Consider the following 20,872-nt stretch of genomic DNA (forward strand, 5'->3'; position numbering starts at 1 on the left):
CTGCCTTCTCCTACATTACAGATGTCAATCACTAGGGCAGGTTGTCACTCGTACTTTTTATTTTTTTAAGATTTTTATTTGAGAAAAAAGCAGGGGTAGGGGTATGGAGGAGCAGAGGGAGAGTGACAAGCACACTCTGCACTTAGCACAAAGCCCAATGCAGGGCCCCATCTCACAACCCTGAGATCATGACCTGAGCCAAAACGACGAGTTGGATACTTTACCAACTGAGCCATCCAGGCGCCCCATTCCCTATACTTCTGACAGATAGTGCTACAGAACAGAGGTTCTATTGAACCCCTCTCTGCATTTCAGTAATTTGCTAGAGCAGCTCACAGAACTCAGAGAAATACTTTACTTACTAGAGTTCCATTTTATTATAAAAGGATATATCCAGCACAGCCAAATGGAAGAGATGCACAGGGCAAGGCATGAGGAAGAGCAAAGAGCTGCCGGGCTTTCTCCCAGCATCAATTTCCATGTGTTCACCATTCCAGAAATTCTCTGAACCCTGTCTTTTTGGATTTTATGGAGGTTCATTACATAGGCATGACTGACTAAATCACTAGCCATTGGATCTAGCCCCTCTCCCCTCTTAGGGGGTTGAGAGTGGTAATGCATATTCCAACTGTCTAATCACATGATTGGCTCTACTGGTAACCATTTCCCAAACAAGTGTTTTCCAAAAGTCACCACCTTAACATAACAAAAGATACCTTCATAGTTCTCATCACAGGAAATTCCAAAGGTTTTAAGAGCTCTATAGGAAAAACTGGGATGGAAACCAAATATCTATTTATTATAAATCACATTATCACAGTACCTGAACTGTGGACTAACAGCAGAGAGATAAATATGAAAGTGATTGCAGAATAAATTATCCTTTAATGATAACTGTGTGAACAAGATGGGAGTGCACAGTACTTTCTGAAGTCCGATCCTGCTTTAGAGTATGATGGTAATGGTCAGTTGGAATAATTTCTTAAAATATGTTAAAAAAATAAATCTGAGGGGCGCCTGGGTGGCTCAGTTGGTTAAGCAGATGCCTTCAGCTGGGGTCATGATCCTGGGGTCCTGGGCCCGCATTGGGCCCCTTGCTCAGTGGGGAGCCTGCTTCTCCCTCTCCCTCTGTCTGCTGCTCCCCTTGCTTGTGCTCTCTCTCAAATAAAATCTTTTTAAAAAATAAATAAATCTGAATTATGAGTATAATTGGAGTGGGAGTGAAAATGACCATCAAGAAGTTGAATTTAGAGAGCTTAAAACAAAAATGAAGTTTACACTGGGTGTGGTGCATAAACAATGAATTCTGTTACGCTGAAAAGAAATAAATTTTAAAAAATGAAGTTTAAAGGTACTGAATTACAGATGTGGAGACAACAGCTGAATATGTGGAAGTAGATGTGGTGCCTTCCATGTGAGAGAAAACTTGTCTTCACTGCAGCAGGTCTAGCATGAATTTGGAGGAAAGCCCACATTTATAGGACAATTGGAAGAAGAGAAAAGAGACATCCTTTTCCCTCTGATTTTAACCTCCCTGTGAAGCCAGTCTGTACTATGTTGTATAGAAAGGGACGAAACAGTCTGTTCAATGAGAATAAAATCCAATATGACTTCATTTTTCACTCCTGAGCTACCAACTGGTAGGACAATTTGAAATCATTAATTTGGCCAGATGGTTAATGTTGTTTAACAGTACAATTAACTAATAAATAATTATAAAGCACTTTGTAAATATAAAGTACTACATAAATGTTTAATAGTAACATTAAATCAGGAGGCTTATTTCAAATTTCATTTTTATTTCCAAGTACTTTGTTGGTGTTTCAGGAGAAATGCCAATAATATGATCCAATGTCATCATTATAGACTGCATTTGAAAAATACAGCAAAGGGTTTATAGGAAAACAAAAACATCTATGGTCATGCTGAACAGAATGAACTAGCATGAAACATCTCCTTCACGAAAGAAAGGAAGGAACAACATGATCACAGAAATGTGTAACTGAACACTGAGTAAAACCATTATAATATTTACCAAATTCATTAAATAAAAAAAAAGATTAAAAAAAAAGAGATAATCTTTATACTTATCTGATAAAACAGTGTAAAGGCACAGGGTAGAAGAGGAATGTGAAAGCAAGAGCTCTGGGGTAGCCACCTGATAGAAGTAGTTTCATAAAATAAAACCAGCATTTTATGAATTCATAGTTCACCCACTCTTTATATAATGCACTAAAATATAAACCATTAGCATCCTTTTTTTTTTACATATGAGAAAACCGAGGCATGGAGAGATTCACAAATTTGCCCACTATCACACAGTTAGGAAAAGGCAGAGTCAGGATTCAGGCCTACACAATATGCCTTCCAGTGTCCACTGAGAGGAATCTAGGAGAGGGTTTAGTTCCCTGCTAAAATGGGACAAGAAAAGCTGGCCTGTCCCGTCCTCCTTTTTCCAGACTCAAAACCAGGACATGAGACCGAAGCTGCAACAATTTTGGAACCGTGAGGTAAAGGACAAGAGAACCAACAGACATGAGTCCTAATATTGTCAAGCTAATTTAACTCATAAGGGTAGTCACCTACCTGTGGATTTCTTGTAAATGTGAGAAAAATTTGTTTATTTGTTTAAGACACCATTTATTTAAGGCAGCATAATTGGGATTTCAGCTATTTGCAACTTTAATCCCATACACCAAAATAATAACAGTTAATCTCATTGAGTGTCTACTATGAAGCATATACCATTTTACTATTTAGTCCTATCATCCTGACTGCAACCCTATGAAGCAGGCACTGTTATCCTCATTTTATTAATAAGGAAACTGAGGAACAGTTTATCTAGCTGGCCTCAGGCCGCACAGCTTAAAAAGGATTCAAATCCAGCACCTGGCTTCTAAACCTTCACTCCTTAGCAAACAATATTCTAAACTGTGAAACATTAAAACCATTTCAGCTAAAATCACAAATTAGTTAGGGATATTCCAACAGTTATTTTGGAGATTCTAGAGACATGCTTTTCATTAAAGATGTTATTGACATTTTGGGAAGACAAACTCTTTACTGTTCGGGATTGCTATATATTAAATATGTTTACTATCTCTGTTCCTTGGATCCTGGAAACATTCTAGACAGTGTCAACTGAAAATGCTCTCCACATTTTTCCCCATAGGGAGGCAGTGCCACCCCAGCTAGAATCACTGTTCTAGAACAATGTTTTACAAACATTCACTGTATAAGTCCAAATAGTAAGTATTTTAGGCTTTCATAGGACTTGTAATCCCAGTTAGACTGTCACAACTACTAAATTCTGACATAGACTGAAATCAGTCATAGGCAGTATTTACACCAATGGGCATGGCTGTGCTCCTAACAAACTATTCTGACCCCATTTTATAGTTGAGAACCCTGAGCATAGAGAGGTTAAGAAACTTGCCTGACGTATTTCAGTTAGTAAGTGGTGGAGTGGATTCATCCAAAGACAGAGTGATTCTAGAGCCTATGTGCAGGATACTATTGAGTTTACAGATTTTAGATGTTTTTTGTTTTATTTTTTTTTCCTAGTAGAAACCACAGTAAATACTGAGAGAACTTGTCACACTCTAGATTATTGCCTTCCTCCTCAGTCCAGTGTTGGATCTTCTTTGCTGTAGTTTAAGGGTGCCCTAGGAATTGCTTCCATGAAAGTCTAGAACTGCCCTACCAAGGATATACATTATGCTTAACTATAGCCCTACCGAGACTCTCCTAGTTGGCTCCAACACACAGCTATTCACAAAGTCCTCCAATATAAAATATTCTACTAAAATGATGATTGAGAAGTTACTCAATATTATGACTTTATTTTTTACTCCTCAAGGTCTTATTTAAACCAATACTGCTCACTGAGGCAAGTGGAAACAGAAAGCTCTTAGTCCATGGCATGATACATGAACGAGCCCTATAATATTAGCCAATAATCACATAACATACAGAGAAGTAGGTGAATACCTCTGTTTCAGGTCTGAATATGTGTGCGTAAATCCAGGAAGACCCCCCAAAGCTGATAATTCTCAGATCAATCCAAGTAGAGCAGGAGGTTGTCAACAGTGGTTCTATTAGAGTACCTCAGCCTAGGTGTGAGGGTCCCTGTTATGACTGGATCGAAAAAAGGAGCCCTAGTCAAGGATAGGACAACGTCCCACATCTACACAGCCAGGAGCCATACGGGTGAAGCACATTCCAGAAGATAGTTAAGATTATGGTAGAGATCAGTGAGGTCTCATAGAGTTTTGTCACTTATTAGTGACTAAAATACAACAATTCACTCCCAACAGCTGGAGTGTGTCTCAGGTTGCAGTGCGTTTTCCATAATGGGCAGGTGGAGAATTAAGCAACAGTGAAAGAGAGCAGGCTACCACAATCAGGAAAAACAAAACAAAATAAACAAACAAAAAAAAAAAAAAAAGAAAGAAAAAAAGAAACACTATACTCACTCTATAATGCTTTTAAAGGAGAACTAGAATACATTGATTTCAATGTTTATTGGGTTCTGAAGGGACATGCTTCCACTACAGATTTTAAACAAAATAAACTAGGGATAGAAATTTTTAAACAAGTTTCCCAGTCAGTTGTGTTTAACAAATTGATAGATTATTTTCTTTTCCAATAGTTATTTGATAGAATTGACTTATTTTTAAAAAAAAAAAACAAGTGTTAAAAAAAAGCCTAAAATTATGATGGAATTAAAAATAAACTCTTAAGAACTTATGGATAAGAGAAGATTCAAGATGGCTTCCTGGAAGAAACTTAGCTCACCTCCTCCCATATATAATAACAAATATGCAACTACATATAAAATAATTTCCTCAGAAAAAGCCCTGAAAACTGGTAAATAGAGTCTCCAAAAAATGAGGGACAGAAGGACAGCACTGACCTGGGTAGGAGTAACAGACACAAGTTCTCACCAAAGTAAGAAAAAGTCCAACCCAGGTACAGTGATCCATAACTGAGAGGGATCTCAAAAACACAGAACTTCCCCCTTAGGAGTGAAGGGATGGAGTTCTCCATTAGGCATTCCAACCCTCTCCTTCACAGGAGAGACAAACCCCTAAAAAGCCAGGCTTTGAAAACTAACAGGGATAACAACCAGAAAAATCAGTTATAGGGTATGGAAAACCTACTCTTAAAGGGCTTGTGTATAATCTGACCCTGAGAACCAGTAATACACCACCAGTTAGAAAAACACCTAGAACACAGGTGAAGGAGAACCACTTATTAGTCCTGAGACACCTGTCAGTCAGGTAGGAAACTTCTGAGAGACTCTCTGGGGATGGAAGCACTGTTAGGCAAACCACTTTTGCGATCACATTCTATCTTGCTTGTGCCAAGACTGGTACTCACATTCCAACATGCTAACATTGGCAGGGGTGTCTGCTGGACCCATAAGGGAGTACCACCCCCCATCACAGCACTAACCAGCTGTGGTGGCAGAGGATGAGGTGGGGGGGGTGGTATGTGAGAGCCCTGCCCACTACTGCAGCCCAAGTCAGCCTGATTAGGGGAAGAGAGAGCCCCCACACACTGCTGCAACCCCAGCCAGCTGAGCCACAGAAAGAAACCTAACCAGCGGCTGTAGTGACCAAGCCAGCTGGGCCAAGGGAAGAGCCCCGATCACTGGACCTACAGCAGCAGAACCCTCTCAACAGCCTGGCATACAAAGGTCACACACGAAATGTTCCTAGAGCACGTGATTCTGGTGGCCAAGGGAGCACATACATTTGGCCCCAGAAGACATCTCCTACACAAGGACACTCCTTGAAGACTGAGAGATTTAGCCAGTTTGCTGAATACATAGAAACATAGAGAGTCAAGCAAAATGAAGAGACAGAGGAATATATTCCCAACAAAAGAACAACAACAAAAACCCTTAGAAAAAGATCTTAATGATACGGAGATAAATAATATCTACCTGATAAAGAGTTCAAAGTAATAGCCATATAGATGCTCACAGAACTCAGGAGAAGAAACGGATAAACACAGTGAGAAATTCAACAGACAAAAAATATAAGAAAGTACCAATCAGAGTGGAAGAATACAATAGCTGAAATGAAAAATATACTACAGGGAATTAACAAATTAGATACAGAAAAAAATGGATCAGTGAGTTGACAACAAGGTAGTAGAAATCATCCAATCAAAACAGCAAAAAGAAAAAAAGTATTTGAAAAAAACAAGTATAGTTTAAGGGATATCAGGAACAACATCAAACATACTAACATTCACATTACAGGGTCCCAGAACAACAAGAGAGAAAGGGACAAAAACCTTACTTGAAGAAATAATATCTGAAAATTTCTCTTAACTTATGGAAGAAAACAGACATCTAAATCCAGAAAACACAGATTTCCAAGCAGGATTAACCCAAAGAGTAACTCGAAGGCATATAATTATACTGTCAAAAAATAAGATAAAGATTCTTCAAAGCAATAAGAGAAAAACAACATGCTATATACAAGGGAACCCATATAAGACTACCTGCTGATTTTTCAGCAAAAGCTCTACAGGCCAGAAGGGAGTGGCATGATGTCTTCAAAGTGCTGAAAGGAAAAAACTTACAACCAAGAATATTATACCTGGTAAAGGTCAAAATTGAAGAAGAAAGAAAGAGTAGTCCAGACAAGCAAAAGCTAAAGGATTTCATCACCACAGAAACAGTCTTATAAGAAATGCGAAAGAAACTTACTAAAGCAGAAAAGAAAAGGTCATAACTAAAAATAAGATAATATATGAAAGAAAAAATCTTTCTGGTAAAGATAATTGTGTAATAAATGTACTGAACCAATCACTTATTAGGCCGGTATGAAGTTTAAAAACAAAAGTACTAAAATCAACTCTAGCTACAATAATTAGATAAGGGATACACAAAATAAAAGGTATGAAATATGATGTCAAAAACATAAAAGTTGGGGGGGAGTACATGTGCTTTTACAATGTACACTTGATCTTAGCCAAAATGAACTGGAGTGACCATCAGCTTAAACTGTGTGTGTGTGTGTGTGTGTGTGTGTTGTGGGGGTGGTAACCACAAACCAGAAATCTGCCAAAGATGCATAAAAATATATATAGCAAAGAGAATCCAAATATTACACTAAAAAAGGCATCAGACATCAAGAGAAGAAGGAACAAAAAGACTCTATAAAAACAGCCAGAAAAAATTAACATGTTGAATAAATACAGACCTATCAACAATGACTCTAAATGTAAATGGACAAAATTCTCCAACCAGAAGTTAAAGATTGGGTGAAGGGATTAAAAAAAAAAAAAAAAAAAAGACCCATCTAAATGATGCCTACAAAAGGTTCACTTGGATCTAAAGATATACACAGACTGAAAGTGAAGGGATAGAAAAAGATATTTCTATTTGTTTGCAAATCCAAACAAAAAGAAAGGTGGGGTAGCAATACTTGTATCACAGAAAATAGAGTTTAAAACACTGCAACAAAACAGAGAGAAGTACATTATATAATCATAAATGGATCAATCCAACAAGGAGATTTAACAATTATAAATATTTCTGCACCCATAATAGGAGCACCTAAATATATAAAGCAAATACAGACATAAAAGGCTAAATTGATAGTAATACAACAGTAATGGGGTCTTTAATACTGCATTTACATCATTGGATAGATCATCCAGACAGAAAATCAACAAGGAAATACTGGCTTTAAATGGTACATTAGACCAGATGGAATATAACATTCTATCCAAAAACAACAAAATACACATTCTTTTCAAGTACACATGGAATATTCTCCAGAAAGGACCACATGTTAGGCCATAAAACAAGCCTCAGTAAATAGAAGAAAGCTGAAACCATATCAAACTTCTTCTTAAACCACAATGGGATAAAGTTGGAAATCAATTACAAGAAGAAAACTAGGAAAAAACAAAAACATATAATGTCTAAACAACATATTAAATAACCAGTGGGTTAATGAAGATACCAAAGAGGAAATTTAAAAATACCTTAAGACAGGGACGCCTGGGTGGCGCAGTTGGTTAAACGACTGCCTCCGGCTCAGGGCATGATCCTGGAGTCCCGGGATCGAGTCCCACATCGGGCTCCCAGCTCCATGGGGAGTCTGCTTCTCCCTCTGACCTTCTCATCGCTCATGCTCTCTCTCACTGTCTCTCTCTCAAATAAATTAAAAAAAAAAAAAAAATCTTAAAAATACCTTAAGACAAATGGAAACACACTGTTTTGGAACAGTGTGTTTCCATTTGTCTTAAGGGATGAAGCAGAAACAGTTCTGAGAGGGAAGTTTACAGAGAAGCTTACCTCAAGAAACAAAAATCTCAAACAACCTAACATTATACATAAATAAGAGCAAACAGAGCCCAAAATGTAGAAGGAAGGAAATAATAAAGTTCAGAGAGGAAATAAACACAGAAAAAAAAATAGGAAAGATCAATGAAACTAAGAGCTGGTTCTTTGCAAAGATAAACTGATAAACCTTTTGCCAGACTCATCAAGAATAAAAGAGATCCCGGGGGGCATCTGGGTGCTTAGTCGGTTAAGCATCTGATTTAGGCTCAGGTCATGATATTAGAGTCCTGGAATTGAGCCTGACATCGGGCTCCCTGCTCAGTGGGGAGCCTGCTTCTCCCTTTCCTTCCTCCTCTCCCATACATGTGCTCTCTCTGTCAGATAAATAAAAATCTTTAAAAAATAAAGGTCCCAAATAAAATCAGAAATGAAAGAGAAATTACAACCTATACCACAGAAATACAGATGATCTTAAGAGGCTACTATGAACAATGAATGTCAACTAATTGGACAACCTGGAAGAAATGGAAAAATTCCTAGGCACATATAGTCTTCCAAGACTGAATCATGATAAATAGAAAACCTGAATAGACTAATTACTAGCAATAAAATTGAATCAGTATTCGGGGTGCCTGGGTGGCTCAGTCAGTTAAGCATCTGCCTTTGGCTTAGATCATGATTCCAGGGCCCTGGGATCAGCCATGTTGGGCTCCCTGCTCCCAGCTCCCTTCTGCCCCTTTCACTGCTCATGTTTGTGCGCTCTCTCTTTCTCTCTCTCTCTCTCTCACATGCTCTCTCTCTCAAATAAATGAATAAAATCTTCGGGAAAAAAAAAATGGAATCGGTATTCAAAATAAATAAATAAATAAATCCCAACAAATACAAGTCTGGGACCACAGGGCTTCACTGGTGAATTCTACCAAACATTGTATGTATGTATGATAAAGATTTTATTTATTTATTTAAGAGAGTGTGCACAGGCACACTCGAGAGAGCACCACCAGAGGGATGGGTTGAGGGAGAGGAAGAAGCAGACTTCTTGCTGAGCAGAGAGCCTGATGTGGGACTAGATCCCAGTACCCTGGGGTCATGACCTGAGCCGAAGGCAGACACTTAACCGAATGAACCACCCATGTGCCCCTCTACCATACACTTAAAGAAGAGTTAACACCTTTCCTTTTTAAACTATTCCAAAAAATTGAAAAGAAAGGAATACTTTCAAACTAAATTTACAAAACCAGCACTACCTCGATACCAAAACAAGACAGACAGACTTCCAAGAAAAGTAAAGGCAATATGCATAATAAATATAGATGAAAAATCCTCAAAAAATGTTACCAAATCAAATTCAGCAATACAGTAAAAGAATCATACACCATAATGCAATGAAACTTATTCCAGGGATACAGGGGTGGTTTAGATTAACAAATCAATCAGTGTGATAAATCACATTAACAAAATGCAGGATAAAAATCATATGATCATTTCAATAGATGCAGAAAAAGCATTTAACAAAAATTCAACACCCATTTATAACAGAAACTTTTCAACAAAGTGGGTATGGAGTGAATGTACCTCAACATAATAAAGGCCCTATGTGATAAGCTCAAAGCTAATGTAATACTCTTCTATGGTAAAAAGTTGAAAGGTTTTCTTCTAAGTACAGGAAAAAGATGAGTGCCAATTTAATTCAATGTAGTATTAGAAGTCCTAGTCATAGAATTTAGGGGGAGAAAAAAAAGGCATCGAAATTGGAAAGGAAGAAGCAAAATTGCCACTATTGGCAGATGATTAACACTATAGATAAAAAAATGGAATGACTCCACTAAAAAATACCATTATAAATAACAAGTGGAGTCAGTAAAGTTGCAGGACAAAAAATTAACTTACAGAAATCTGCTGTTTCTCTACACTAATGACTATTAGAAAAAGAGGAAATCAATCCCATTTACAACTGTATCAAAGTGAGTAAAATGCCTAGGAATAAATTTAAACAAAGAGGTGAAAGATTTATACTCTGAAAACTGTAAGACAGTGATGAGAGAAAGTGAAAAGAACATAAATAAATGAAAAGATATACCAAGCTCATGGTTTGGAAGGACTGATATTGTTAAAATGTCCATACTACCCAGAGCAACCTACAGATTCAGTGTAATCCCTATTAACACCCAAAGATATTTTTCATATAACAAGAACAAATAATTCTAAAATTTGTATGTAAACACAAAAGACCCCAAAGAGCCAAAGCAACCTTGAGAAAGAAAAATAAATCTGGAGGTACCATGATACTTAATTTAAACTAGACCACAGAGCTTTAGTAATCAAAACAGATTCAAACTAGACCACAGAGCTTTAATAATCAGAACAGTATGGTACGGGCAAAATAAATAAATAAAAGACACACACACACACACACACACACACACACACCCCAGTGGAAAATAACAGACAGCCCAGAAATTAACCCATGCTTTATATGGGCAACTAATCTATGACAAAGGAGTCAAGAAAACACTGTGGGGAAAAGAGGATCTCTTCAATAAATTGTTTTGGGAAAAAGGAATAGCTACATGCAAAACAATGAAATTGGACCACTTTCTAACACCAGATACAAAAATAAACACAAAATGGATAAAAGACTTAAATGTAAGACATAAAACCATAATACTCCTAGAAGACATAGGCAGTAATGCTCTCTGACATCTGTCTTAGCAGTATTTTTTTTTTTAATCACTCTCTTCAGACAAGGACAGCAAAAGCAAAAATTTTAAAATGGAGCTACATGGGGCACCGAGCTGGCTCAGTTGGAAGAACATGCAACTCTTGACCTTGGGGTTGTGAACAGGGAGCCCATTTGGGGTATAGAAATTACCTTAAAAAAACTGTTAAAAAGTTTAAAAATAAAAATGGCATTACATCAAACTAAAACCAACAGACCAAGAAGGCAACCTACTAAATGGGAGAAGATATTTGAAAATAATGTCTCTAATATATTAAAAAAAAAACCAAAACCCCTCAAAACTCAGTATCTGAAAAGCAAACTCTGATTGCGAAATGAGCAGAGAACCTGAATAGACATTTTTCCAAACATATACAGATGGCCAACAGGTACATGAAAATATACTCAACATTACTAATCATCAGGGAAATGCAAATCAAAACCACAGTGAGATGTTGCCTTGTACCTGTCAAAATGGCTACTATCAAAAAGACCAGAAATAACAAATGTTGACAAGAATGCTGAAAAACAAAGAGAGAGAATTCTCTTGCACCATTGGTGGGAAAGGAAACTGGTTAAGTCGCTATTAAGAGCAGTATGGAGGTTACTTAAACATTTTAAAACAGAACTTTATGATCCATCAATTCCACTTCTGGGTATTATTGGGAAAAAAACAAAAACACTAACACTAATTTGAAAGGATATGTGCACCCCTAGGTTTAGTGCATCATTATTTATAATAGCCAAGTATGGAAGCAACCCAAGTGTCCAGAGACAGATCAAATGGATAAAGATGTGATATACACTGTATGTATACAATGGAATATTACTCAGTCATTAAAAAAGGAATTCTTGGGGCGCCTAGGTGGCTCAGTGGGTTAAAGCCTCTGCCTTCAGCTCAGGTCATGATCCCAGGGTCCTGGGATCGAGCCCCGCATTGGGCTCTCCGTTCCAAAGGGAGAGCCAGCTTCCTCCTCTCTCTCTGCCTGCCTCTCTGCCTGCTTGTGATCGCTGTCAAATAAATAAATAAAATCTTAAAAAAAAAAAAAAAGGAATTCTTGCCACTTGTGACAACATGGACAGACCTAGAGGATGTTATGCTAAGTGAAATAAGTCAGAGAAAGACAAATATTATGTGGTTTCACTTACATGTGGAACAAGACAAACACTCATAGATTTCTGGGGGTGGAGGGAGAGGTGAGTGCAGGCATTGATGAAATAACTGAAACAGATTAAGATATGACCTTCCAGTTACAGAAGAAGTCATGGGGATGTATTTTACAGCACAGGAAATATAGTCCACAATATTCTAATAACAATCTTGTATGGTGATAGGTGGTAACTAGACTCATCCTTGTGATCATTTTTAATGTATATAAATATGAAACCAGTATATTGTACTCCTAAAACTAATATGATGTCAACTGTATGTACTTCAAACAAATTATAGATCTGAAATAAAACAGGGCTTGAGGTAAATAAACATACATTTCACAACCCTAATGTTTTATTCAATAAAGTAAAATTATTAGAGAAAATGTAGTTGTAATATTATTTTTTCTCCTATCTTTCTCAGAATTTATTCTCATATGAAATGATTTCTTCTCATAGGAAATGATTTCTTCTTAATAAGCACAAAGCAAATGTAAGAAGGCTGTGGTAGATAGATTATGTTGCTTAATGTCATTAATTACTAACAGCTCAATTACACTGTGAGATGCCTACAATTCTCATGAAGCTTCAAAAATCCTTATCTTGGATTCTATTATGTATACAATACATTTAAATTACATTAATTATACAGATATTTAAATGAAGCAGAGATCGTGCTTTCAATTTTCACAAGGAGAGACAATGATCAAAATATTTATGTGCATATTACATATTTTGTTCTGTTGACATTCATAAAATAATTCATTTACTCAGTACAGTATTAACACCTTTCCATGGAATAAAAAAAGTAAAGCTCATTTTTCATGTTTGGATGTCATATATTTACATCAATTTTAGAGAATTCTTTTTTTTTAAATATACAGTCCAATTTTGGCAAAATTTTTCAGGAAATAAAGTACTCAAACTACTTTTAACATTAATTAATAATAAGTATAAATGGTTTTTAAAATATGGTGAGTGTTGCATTTCTATGTATAAACTCTAGAATCTGGTCCCTGATTTCAATCCAAAGATACTTGGGAAAGTGACATTAACATTCTGTATCTCAGTTTACTCCTCTGTAGAATGGGAATAACAACATTTTCTAATATGGATTTAAAGGCTGATATGTCAAGTGTTTAAAACAATGCCGATAACATAGGGCTATATAAGTATTTCCTGTTATTGATATTTTCCTGCTTGGAAGAAATTCAATTTAACATGCAAATTAATGATGCCCAAGTTTATCTATATAAAATGGGCAGTGACAGTTTTTGACCTATAAAATTCCATGAAAGCAGTAGAAGGTAACTTTATGGGCTAAATTTAAAAATTTTTTAAATTTAAATATATACTACATATATTTGAGTCCTAAATAACTGCTTGACTATAGTTTGAAAGTTCAAAAATACTAAGATATGATTTTTCTTGTAGATGGGAAATGAGGAAGGATGAGAGACTGGAAGAGGAAGAAAAAGTGATGCTGGAACATTTAAAACAATTTTGCACCATCCAGGACTCTTCTGCCACAGATAACACAGAGGAACCATAATGTGCAGAAAACAGCAACAGCTTTATTTTAGGAAATAATCACATGTAATGGAGTAGGATTTTTACTATAGTCAAAATGAACCTCAGATGTGCTGTGAAGCATGAAACCAATAACTGAGTAATCTCTGAAATGAAAAGGAATACACCACATAACAAATAAAGTGCTACATATTTTTTTACTTTAAAAATAATTTCAAATGTTTTTCTTTCCTTATTTGTTCTCTCTATATGATATAACTGCTGCCATCTCGTGTTCCCTTTGAATTATTTTTGTTTCTTCTTAGTCTTGAAGTATCTATGACAACAGACAAAATGTTTGAAAATCTTCTCCGTAAGGATTTTTAAATACAGCGTTTACATGTTAAGTTGAATGGAGTAACATAGCCCCTTGAGGGTCATCTGAAACTTTCAATTTAATTTTATAGCTGTAGTCCAGGTTCAGGTCTTAGTCACTTTTTAAAACCCACCAGTGTACCAGCCTCCTTTTCCAAAGCCTCTTCCTCATGCAGTTTATCTGAATTATAAACACAAAAACATTCTCCTGAAGTATAACTTTAGTCCTATCTCTGCCTGTAGTGGTTTTTCAAACACCACATTCAAACTTTCAATCCTATGCTTTCAGATCCTATACCCATTGCCTCCATATTCGAGCAACTGCTTGTCATCCTCTTGGTTCATGTGCTTACCATTTTTCCCAACTGGAAAGTACCTTTCTTCCAAAACTCATTCCAGCAATCCCATGGTTTCTGTTATTTCTTTTATTTCTGTTATATTCACACACACATACATACACACACACACACACACACACACAGGAAATGGAATGTGTTCTAGTGCTCTGTATATCAAATTATAATTACTATATTCTTCCTATTAGTACATGGTACTAGATTATGAAAACCTCAAATGGCTTGTAATATGAGCCATTTTTAAGGGATTTTTAATACATTTTTAAGGGATTTCATAGTCTCCCCAAATACCTGCCACAGAATTATTCATGTATTGGGCAATTAATAAACACAGCTGTTTGAATGACTGTCATTAAAAGAAGACAAAAAGGCAATTTGACTGGTGAGCAATCTACAGGATATCTGGGAGAAGCCTTACCTATTTTAGAACATATGATATTGAACTTCATGATTCTGATATTCTCAGATATTCCCACATTCTGTGATTTTTATAAAATATGTGTAGGCTACACAATTTCCAAAGGAAAGTACTTATGCATTTTTCAAAAAGTGAAAGCTTAGAGTGCAGATGAGGCCACCTTAGAAAATCCCTTGCATTAATTCCTACATAAAAACATATAAATGGCCATGTAGCTAGCTGCCTACCAGTAACACATCTTATTTCTAAAAAATGTATTTTTGTTGATCAGTATAATCATGAGCCAAGTGTTTTAAGACACAGTTGAAGTAATTTTTAGAAGTTCTATACAGACTGGGGCACCTGGGTGGCACAGTGGGTTAAAAAATCTGACACTTGGGTCCCAGCTTAGGTCCCAGTCTTGGGATTGTGGGATCAAGGCCCACTTCGGGATCCACACTTAGTGCGGAGTCTGCTTGAGATTCTCTCCCTCTCCCTGCCCCTCTACCTCTCCCCCGACTCATGCTTTCTCCCTAAAATAAATAAATAAATAATTTGAAATGTCTATACAAACCATTAAAAAAATTGTAAGAAATTTTCATGAGAAGTGAACTTACCTATAAACAGTTACTATAATAATCAATTTAAGACAACAATTGAGTTTTTTCAGCTTTGTGATGGTCTGTGTAAAATTGCATATTTTACTAGAAAGACACAAATCGAAAGTCAAAATAAAAATAAACTGAGCCAATAAACTAAATAATCTTACAGAATAAAGGATTTCACTTGGGTTCTTGTCTTCTAATATATCTAAAGATCATCTTTTAACACTTTTTTTTTTAACTGAATCTGTACATTTCTATAGTAATCCTGAGAAGTGATTTATTTCCTCTAGAAAAAAATTTTCTCTATGGCTTCATTTGAAAGGAATTAAGAATAGTAAGGGAGAAGGAGATAACTGTAAGGAGAGAAAAGTGGAAAACAGAAGAGTTTGCAGATGAATTTTCTCCTTCTCCTCCTCCTCCTTCTTCCTTTGGGCAGAGAGAGAGAGAGAGACAGTGAGGGAGCAGTGGGGAGGGGCAGAGGAGAAAGACGCCAGCACATAGCTCCATGCCCAGCACACAACCTGATGAAGAGCTTGATTTCAGAACCTTGAAATCATGACCTGAGCTAAAATCAAAAGTTGGTTGCTTAACCAACTGAGCCACCCAGGCTCCCCCAGATGAATTCTCTTCTATATTTACTTTGTGAAATTACTGCCGCTGTAAGTGGAATAAAATTTATAACTGGCTATGCTAAATGATAAAACATTGATTTATCAGATGATTTTGACTTTATGCTTAACATGTTTCTTAAGTATAAGAATGGTATTTCAGGGGCGCCTGGGTGGCTCAGTGGGTTAATGCCTCTGCCTTCGGCTCTGGTCATGATCCTAGGGTTCTGGGATCGAGCCCCGCATCGGGCTCTCTGCTCCACAGGGAACCTGCTTTCTCCCCTCTCTCTCTCTGCCTGCCTCTCTGCCTACTTGTGATTTCTCTCTGTCAAATAAATAAAATCTTAAAAAAAAAAAAAAAAAAAAAAAGAATGGTATTTCAAAATGGTTACTCTTTTCCATATTTATTTTACATTTGTGTAAGTTAACAACAGGAATGAAGCCTAATACTTTATAAATCCCAATATGCTTACTACAAAAATACTATCTTCCTTTTGTGTTGTTTAACTGTGTTTTATGTAATTTAAAGATATAGCTATTTTATTAATGATTTATCAGTTACTATGTGAAAGAGTATGAATTCTTAATAAAATATAGGTGATAATGTGAATACCTGAAGGTATTTTACATTTTTGTTGTCTCTACCAAACACTCTTTATAGAATTATCTAGCAAGAAATGTGAAAAATAAATCACCTTATTTTGTCTACCAATATGTACCAAGACGTATTCTATTACTTCATTTCATATATGCCTAAGTCACAGAGAACTTCAGGTTGTTTGTAGTTAGATATTTTTATTAGAAAGAAGTTTTAAGGTTTTTAAATACTTTTCATTTTTCTTGAAATATTTCATAATTTAAAAAAAACTGTATTCAGACATCAGCAGGAAAGAAATCTTATCACATGCTACAACATGGATGAACTTTGAGGACATTATACTAAATAAGGCAGTCGGGATGCTTTGGTTAAGCAACTGCCTTTGGTTCAGGTCATGATCCCAGGGTCCTGGGATCAAGTCCCGCATCGGGCTCCCTGCTCAGCGAGGAGCCTGCTTCTCTCTCTGCCTCTGCCTGCCACTCTGCCTGCCTGTGTGCTCATTCTCTCTCTCTCTCTGAGAAATAAATAAATAAAATCTTAAAAAAAAAAAAAAAGGCGGTCAGAAAAAGACAAATACTGTATGGTTCCCCTTATGTGGGGTAGCTAAACTAGTCAAATTCATAGATAAAGAAAGTAAAATGGTGGTTACTTGCGGCTAGGGAAAGGAAGAGTTGTGGAATAGTACAGAGTTTCAGTTTTATAAGATGGAAAAGTTCTGGAATTCTGTTTCACAACATGGTTAATATACTTAGCACTACTGAACTATACACTTTAAAACGGTTAAGATGGTAGATTTTATGTTATTATTATTTTTTTAACCACACACACACACGCACGCACACACTCCAAAACTGCAGTATGTGGAAATTCCACTGCAAAATATTCCTAACAAGATGCCTGAAAGCTCTTAAATTTTAATAGGAAACTAGGAGACCATTATATTCAGCATCAGCTATTACTCCACACAATAACAAAAACTATTTGCTTTGCCTTTGAGAAGTGTTTTCAACATTACTATCAGTAAAGCAGTAAACTCTTGTTTCTCCAGAATTTAAAGAATTCAAAACCTTATAAAACACTTCTACTTTTAAAATATAATTATTTGTACAAATAAAAATCTGTATTAGTTACCTGTTGCTGAACAAAATTACTGACAGAATTTAGCAGCTTAAAATAATATACATTATCTTATTGTCTCTGTGTGTAAAGTGTCTGGGCATGGTTTAGGACATCACATAGCTAAAATAAAAGTATCAGCCAGGGCTATGGTCTCATCTGAGGCTCAACTGAGGAAGGATCCACTTCAAAGCTCACATGGTTGTAGAGAGCATTCACTACCCTGCAGGGTATCAGACTCAGGACCTCAGTTACTTGCCACAATTGTCTTCCCAAAATGGACTCCTGCTTCCTCAAAGTCTGCAAGAGACAAAGAATCTCCTTGCAAGGTCAATGTTACACACCCCATGAACATTCCATCACCCTTAAGAAATTCTAATGGTCAAAAGCAAATAACTCATCCTGCCCATTTTCAGGGGAAGGGATCACACAACAGCATCAATGCCAGGAGGTGAGGATGATGGCAGCTACTCTGGAGTCTATCCACAACAAGTCAGGACTTAGGCACTGAAATATCCTTTATGACAGTAACCATGTTGAGAAGTGGAAGTAGAACTGGGAATAAAGAGCCAGGACTTAATTTTTATTGCTACAGTAAGCCAGGCTATGTGCCAGACACTGTATATAAAATAGCCAATTAAATCCCTCTAAGTCCCTACTGAGATTTGCATTGAGAGCCTCATTTTAGATAATAATAGGAAAATTAGTTCTAGAAATGTGAAGAAACTGACCCAGATTTTAAATAAAGGTGCACAGTGAGGTTCTACTTCAAGATGGCAATGTAGAAAGATCCTGACCTCCTCTCACGGACACACTGAATCTACAGCTACACATGGAACAATTCCCTCAGAAAAAAATGAAAAACTAGCTAAGCAACAGCTACACATCAGGCAAATGAGAAAAAACACCATGTCAAAGCAGGAAAGACTGAAACACTTGCTCACCATAAAACCAACAATTGGTTTGACAACATACAATCGGGAGGGAACTCAAAACCCACAGCTTCTCCCTAAAAAGAATGGTTTGAACCCCAAATGGGGAACTTCAACTTTTAAGATCTTCACCTAAGAGATGAGTCCCCAAAACATCTAGCTTTGAGAAACAATGGGGCTTGTATATACAAGACATACAAATCTACAGTAATCTGAAAAGTAAGTCTGAAAGAAATCATACACTCAGACTTACCTGCCCCACATCAGAAGCAGCTGATCATGCCCAAACCTTATGTGCAAGAATCTCGTTTGCTAATCTAAAAGCACCATAATGCATTGCATTTCTGAGTTTCTTTTCCAAAAGCCTAGGCCCTTCCCCATCCCCAAAGTGGGCAGAATCATTACACCTCCCTTTACTGCTCTGTAACCTGTGGGCATCATCTTTTTGTTTCTTTCCAGTGGGCACCACCTTTACAAACCCTCAGCTTTGCTCTAGCCAGTGGGCACCATCTACACATTCTCCCTTTGCTGCACTGAAGAGTGCCACTGTCTTCCAGAGGGGAATGGTTACACCTTTTGGTACCCCAGTTTTTATGAATGCCACCCAGGGGATGCTGTTTCTTCACCTGACTGCAGAGGCTAGGGAGAAGTTTGTGTTCCTGGGTGCTATGGGACTGTAACAACTGAAGAGACCATTCTTGGCAAATTACCATTCCTGGGCACTACACAGAGAGCAGATGAGCAGATGACCACCATCCCACCCACTCCCCCACCCCCACCAATACATAGCAGTCTTTCTGGGAGGGAGGCTTACCTGCTTATTTAGGAGCTTAGGCCTAAGGCAGGCTTTTGCTTTGGCACTCATCTAGGGAGAAGCTCTCAAGGAACGGAGACCAGTAAATGAAATCTTTGTGCTCTCTTTCTGCCTTACTCCAGCTCCCTATTATCTCTCAGAAAGGAGCTTATGCCCTTCTAGCACCATAGTTTTTGGGGCTGCCATCAGGGTTCACCTCTACGATCACCTGGCTCTGGTATTGGGGCTTATGGCCATGGTTCCCACAGGAAGCCTAGCAATGGAGAAAGAATCCCAGGGAATAAAGAAAAGCAAGGAAGCCAGGAGTTTAATCTGTCAAAGAGGCCTGTTAGTTTATCATCACAGCTGCAGCCTGTGGGGCAGACTTCGAATTCAAAACACATCTCAGGACTATCTGTAAGCCTTCCCAGAAACCTTGAAAGATGGGCACTGTCTTCCTACTCTCCATCTACCATGCACCAGAGCACCAGTATCTTTTGGAAGGGAACTTTTATACACACCTGATGAAGTGATTTTACTTCTGGTGCTCTGGTCTTTTCTGCTGCCACACAGGGGATGCCCCTTCACTGCCTGGCTCTGGTGGCCAGGGGAAGCTTATGTTCCTGGGTCTCACAGGGCTCTAACAATGACAGAGACAGTTCTGGGCAGGCTATCACCCCAAGGGCATAACAGAAACAGAAGACTAAAACATGTTTTCAGAATTTCTGTGAAAGAGGCCTTTTACTTGTCCTGGAGCTTCAGCCTGAGGGGCAGACTTCGTCAGGCACACATCTAGACGTCTACAGAAATGTCCACAGGTAGCAAAGACCAGGAGATACTCTCCCTCAGCCTTGCGACAGCTTTCCAGTATCTCCCAGAAAGAAGCTTATACACTCATCTGGAGCTACAATTTTTGCAACTTCTGCCCAGATCAACTCCTCTAGATACCTGGCTCTGGCAGCAACTGGAGCTTATGTTTGCAGTCCCAAAGAGCTATATATATTTGCTTACTTTAAAACCTGCTGCTTGAGGGACTGGCTTCCCATCAACATGAGACAAATCAACAAGAAAACATCAGCCTTAAACACCCCATTACACCAGATGTACTTAATGGATATATACACATTCTGTCCAACAACAGAGTACACAATCTTTTCAAATGCACATGGAACATTCTCCAGGACAGATCAAAGATTAGGCCACATAAAAAGTCTTAATAAATTTAATAAGACTAAAGTTATATCAAGCATCTTTTCTCACCACAATGGTATGAAACTAGAAAGCAATTACAAGAAGAAACTAGAAAATTCATGAATATGTGGTAAACAACATGCTACTGAACAATCAATGAATCAAAGAAATCAAGAGAAATAAAAAACTACACTGAGACAAATGAAAATG

The 20,872-nt window shown here is 37.3% G+C and overlaps 1 protein-coding gene across 2 annotated transcripts in view; it reads left to right on the forward strand.

The window, feature by feature from the left end:
- Positions 1 to 14,048, forward strand: part of KIAA0825 (KIAA0825 ortholog) — a 407,113-nt gene extending 393,065 nt beyond the window's left edge. For both annotated transcript variants that reach the window (XM_044265489.1, XM_044265499.1), the window contains exon 21: positions 13,617 to 14,048. In XM_044265489.1, coding sequence (XP_044121424.1) covers positions 13,617 to 13,734 — 118 coding nt within the window. In that variant the 3' untranslated portion in view covers positions 13,735 to 14,048. The remainder of the gene's footprint in view (positions 1 to 13,616) is intronic.
- Positions 14,049 to 20,872: the final 6,824 nt, after the last annotated feature.

This window comes from Neovison vison, chromosome 1 (genome assembly GCF_020171115.1).
Source record: "Neovison vison isolate M4711 chromosome 1, ASM_NN_V1, whole genome shotgun sequence".
NCBI lineage: Eukaryota > Metazoa > Chordata > Mammalia > Carnivora > Mustelidae > Neogale > Neogale vison.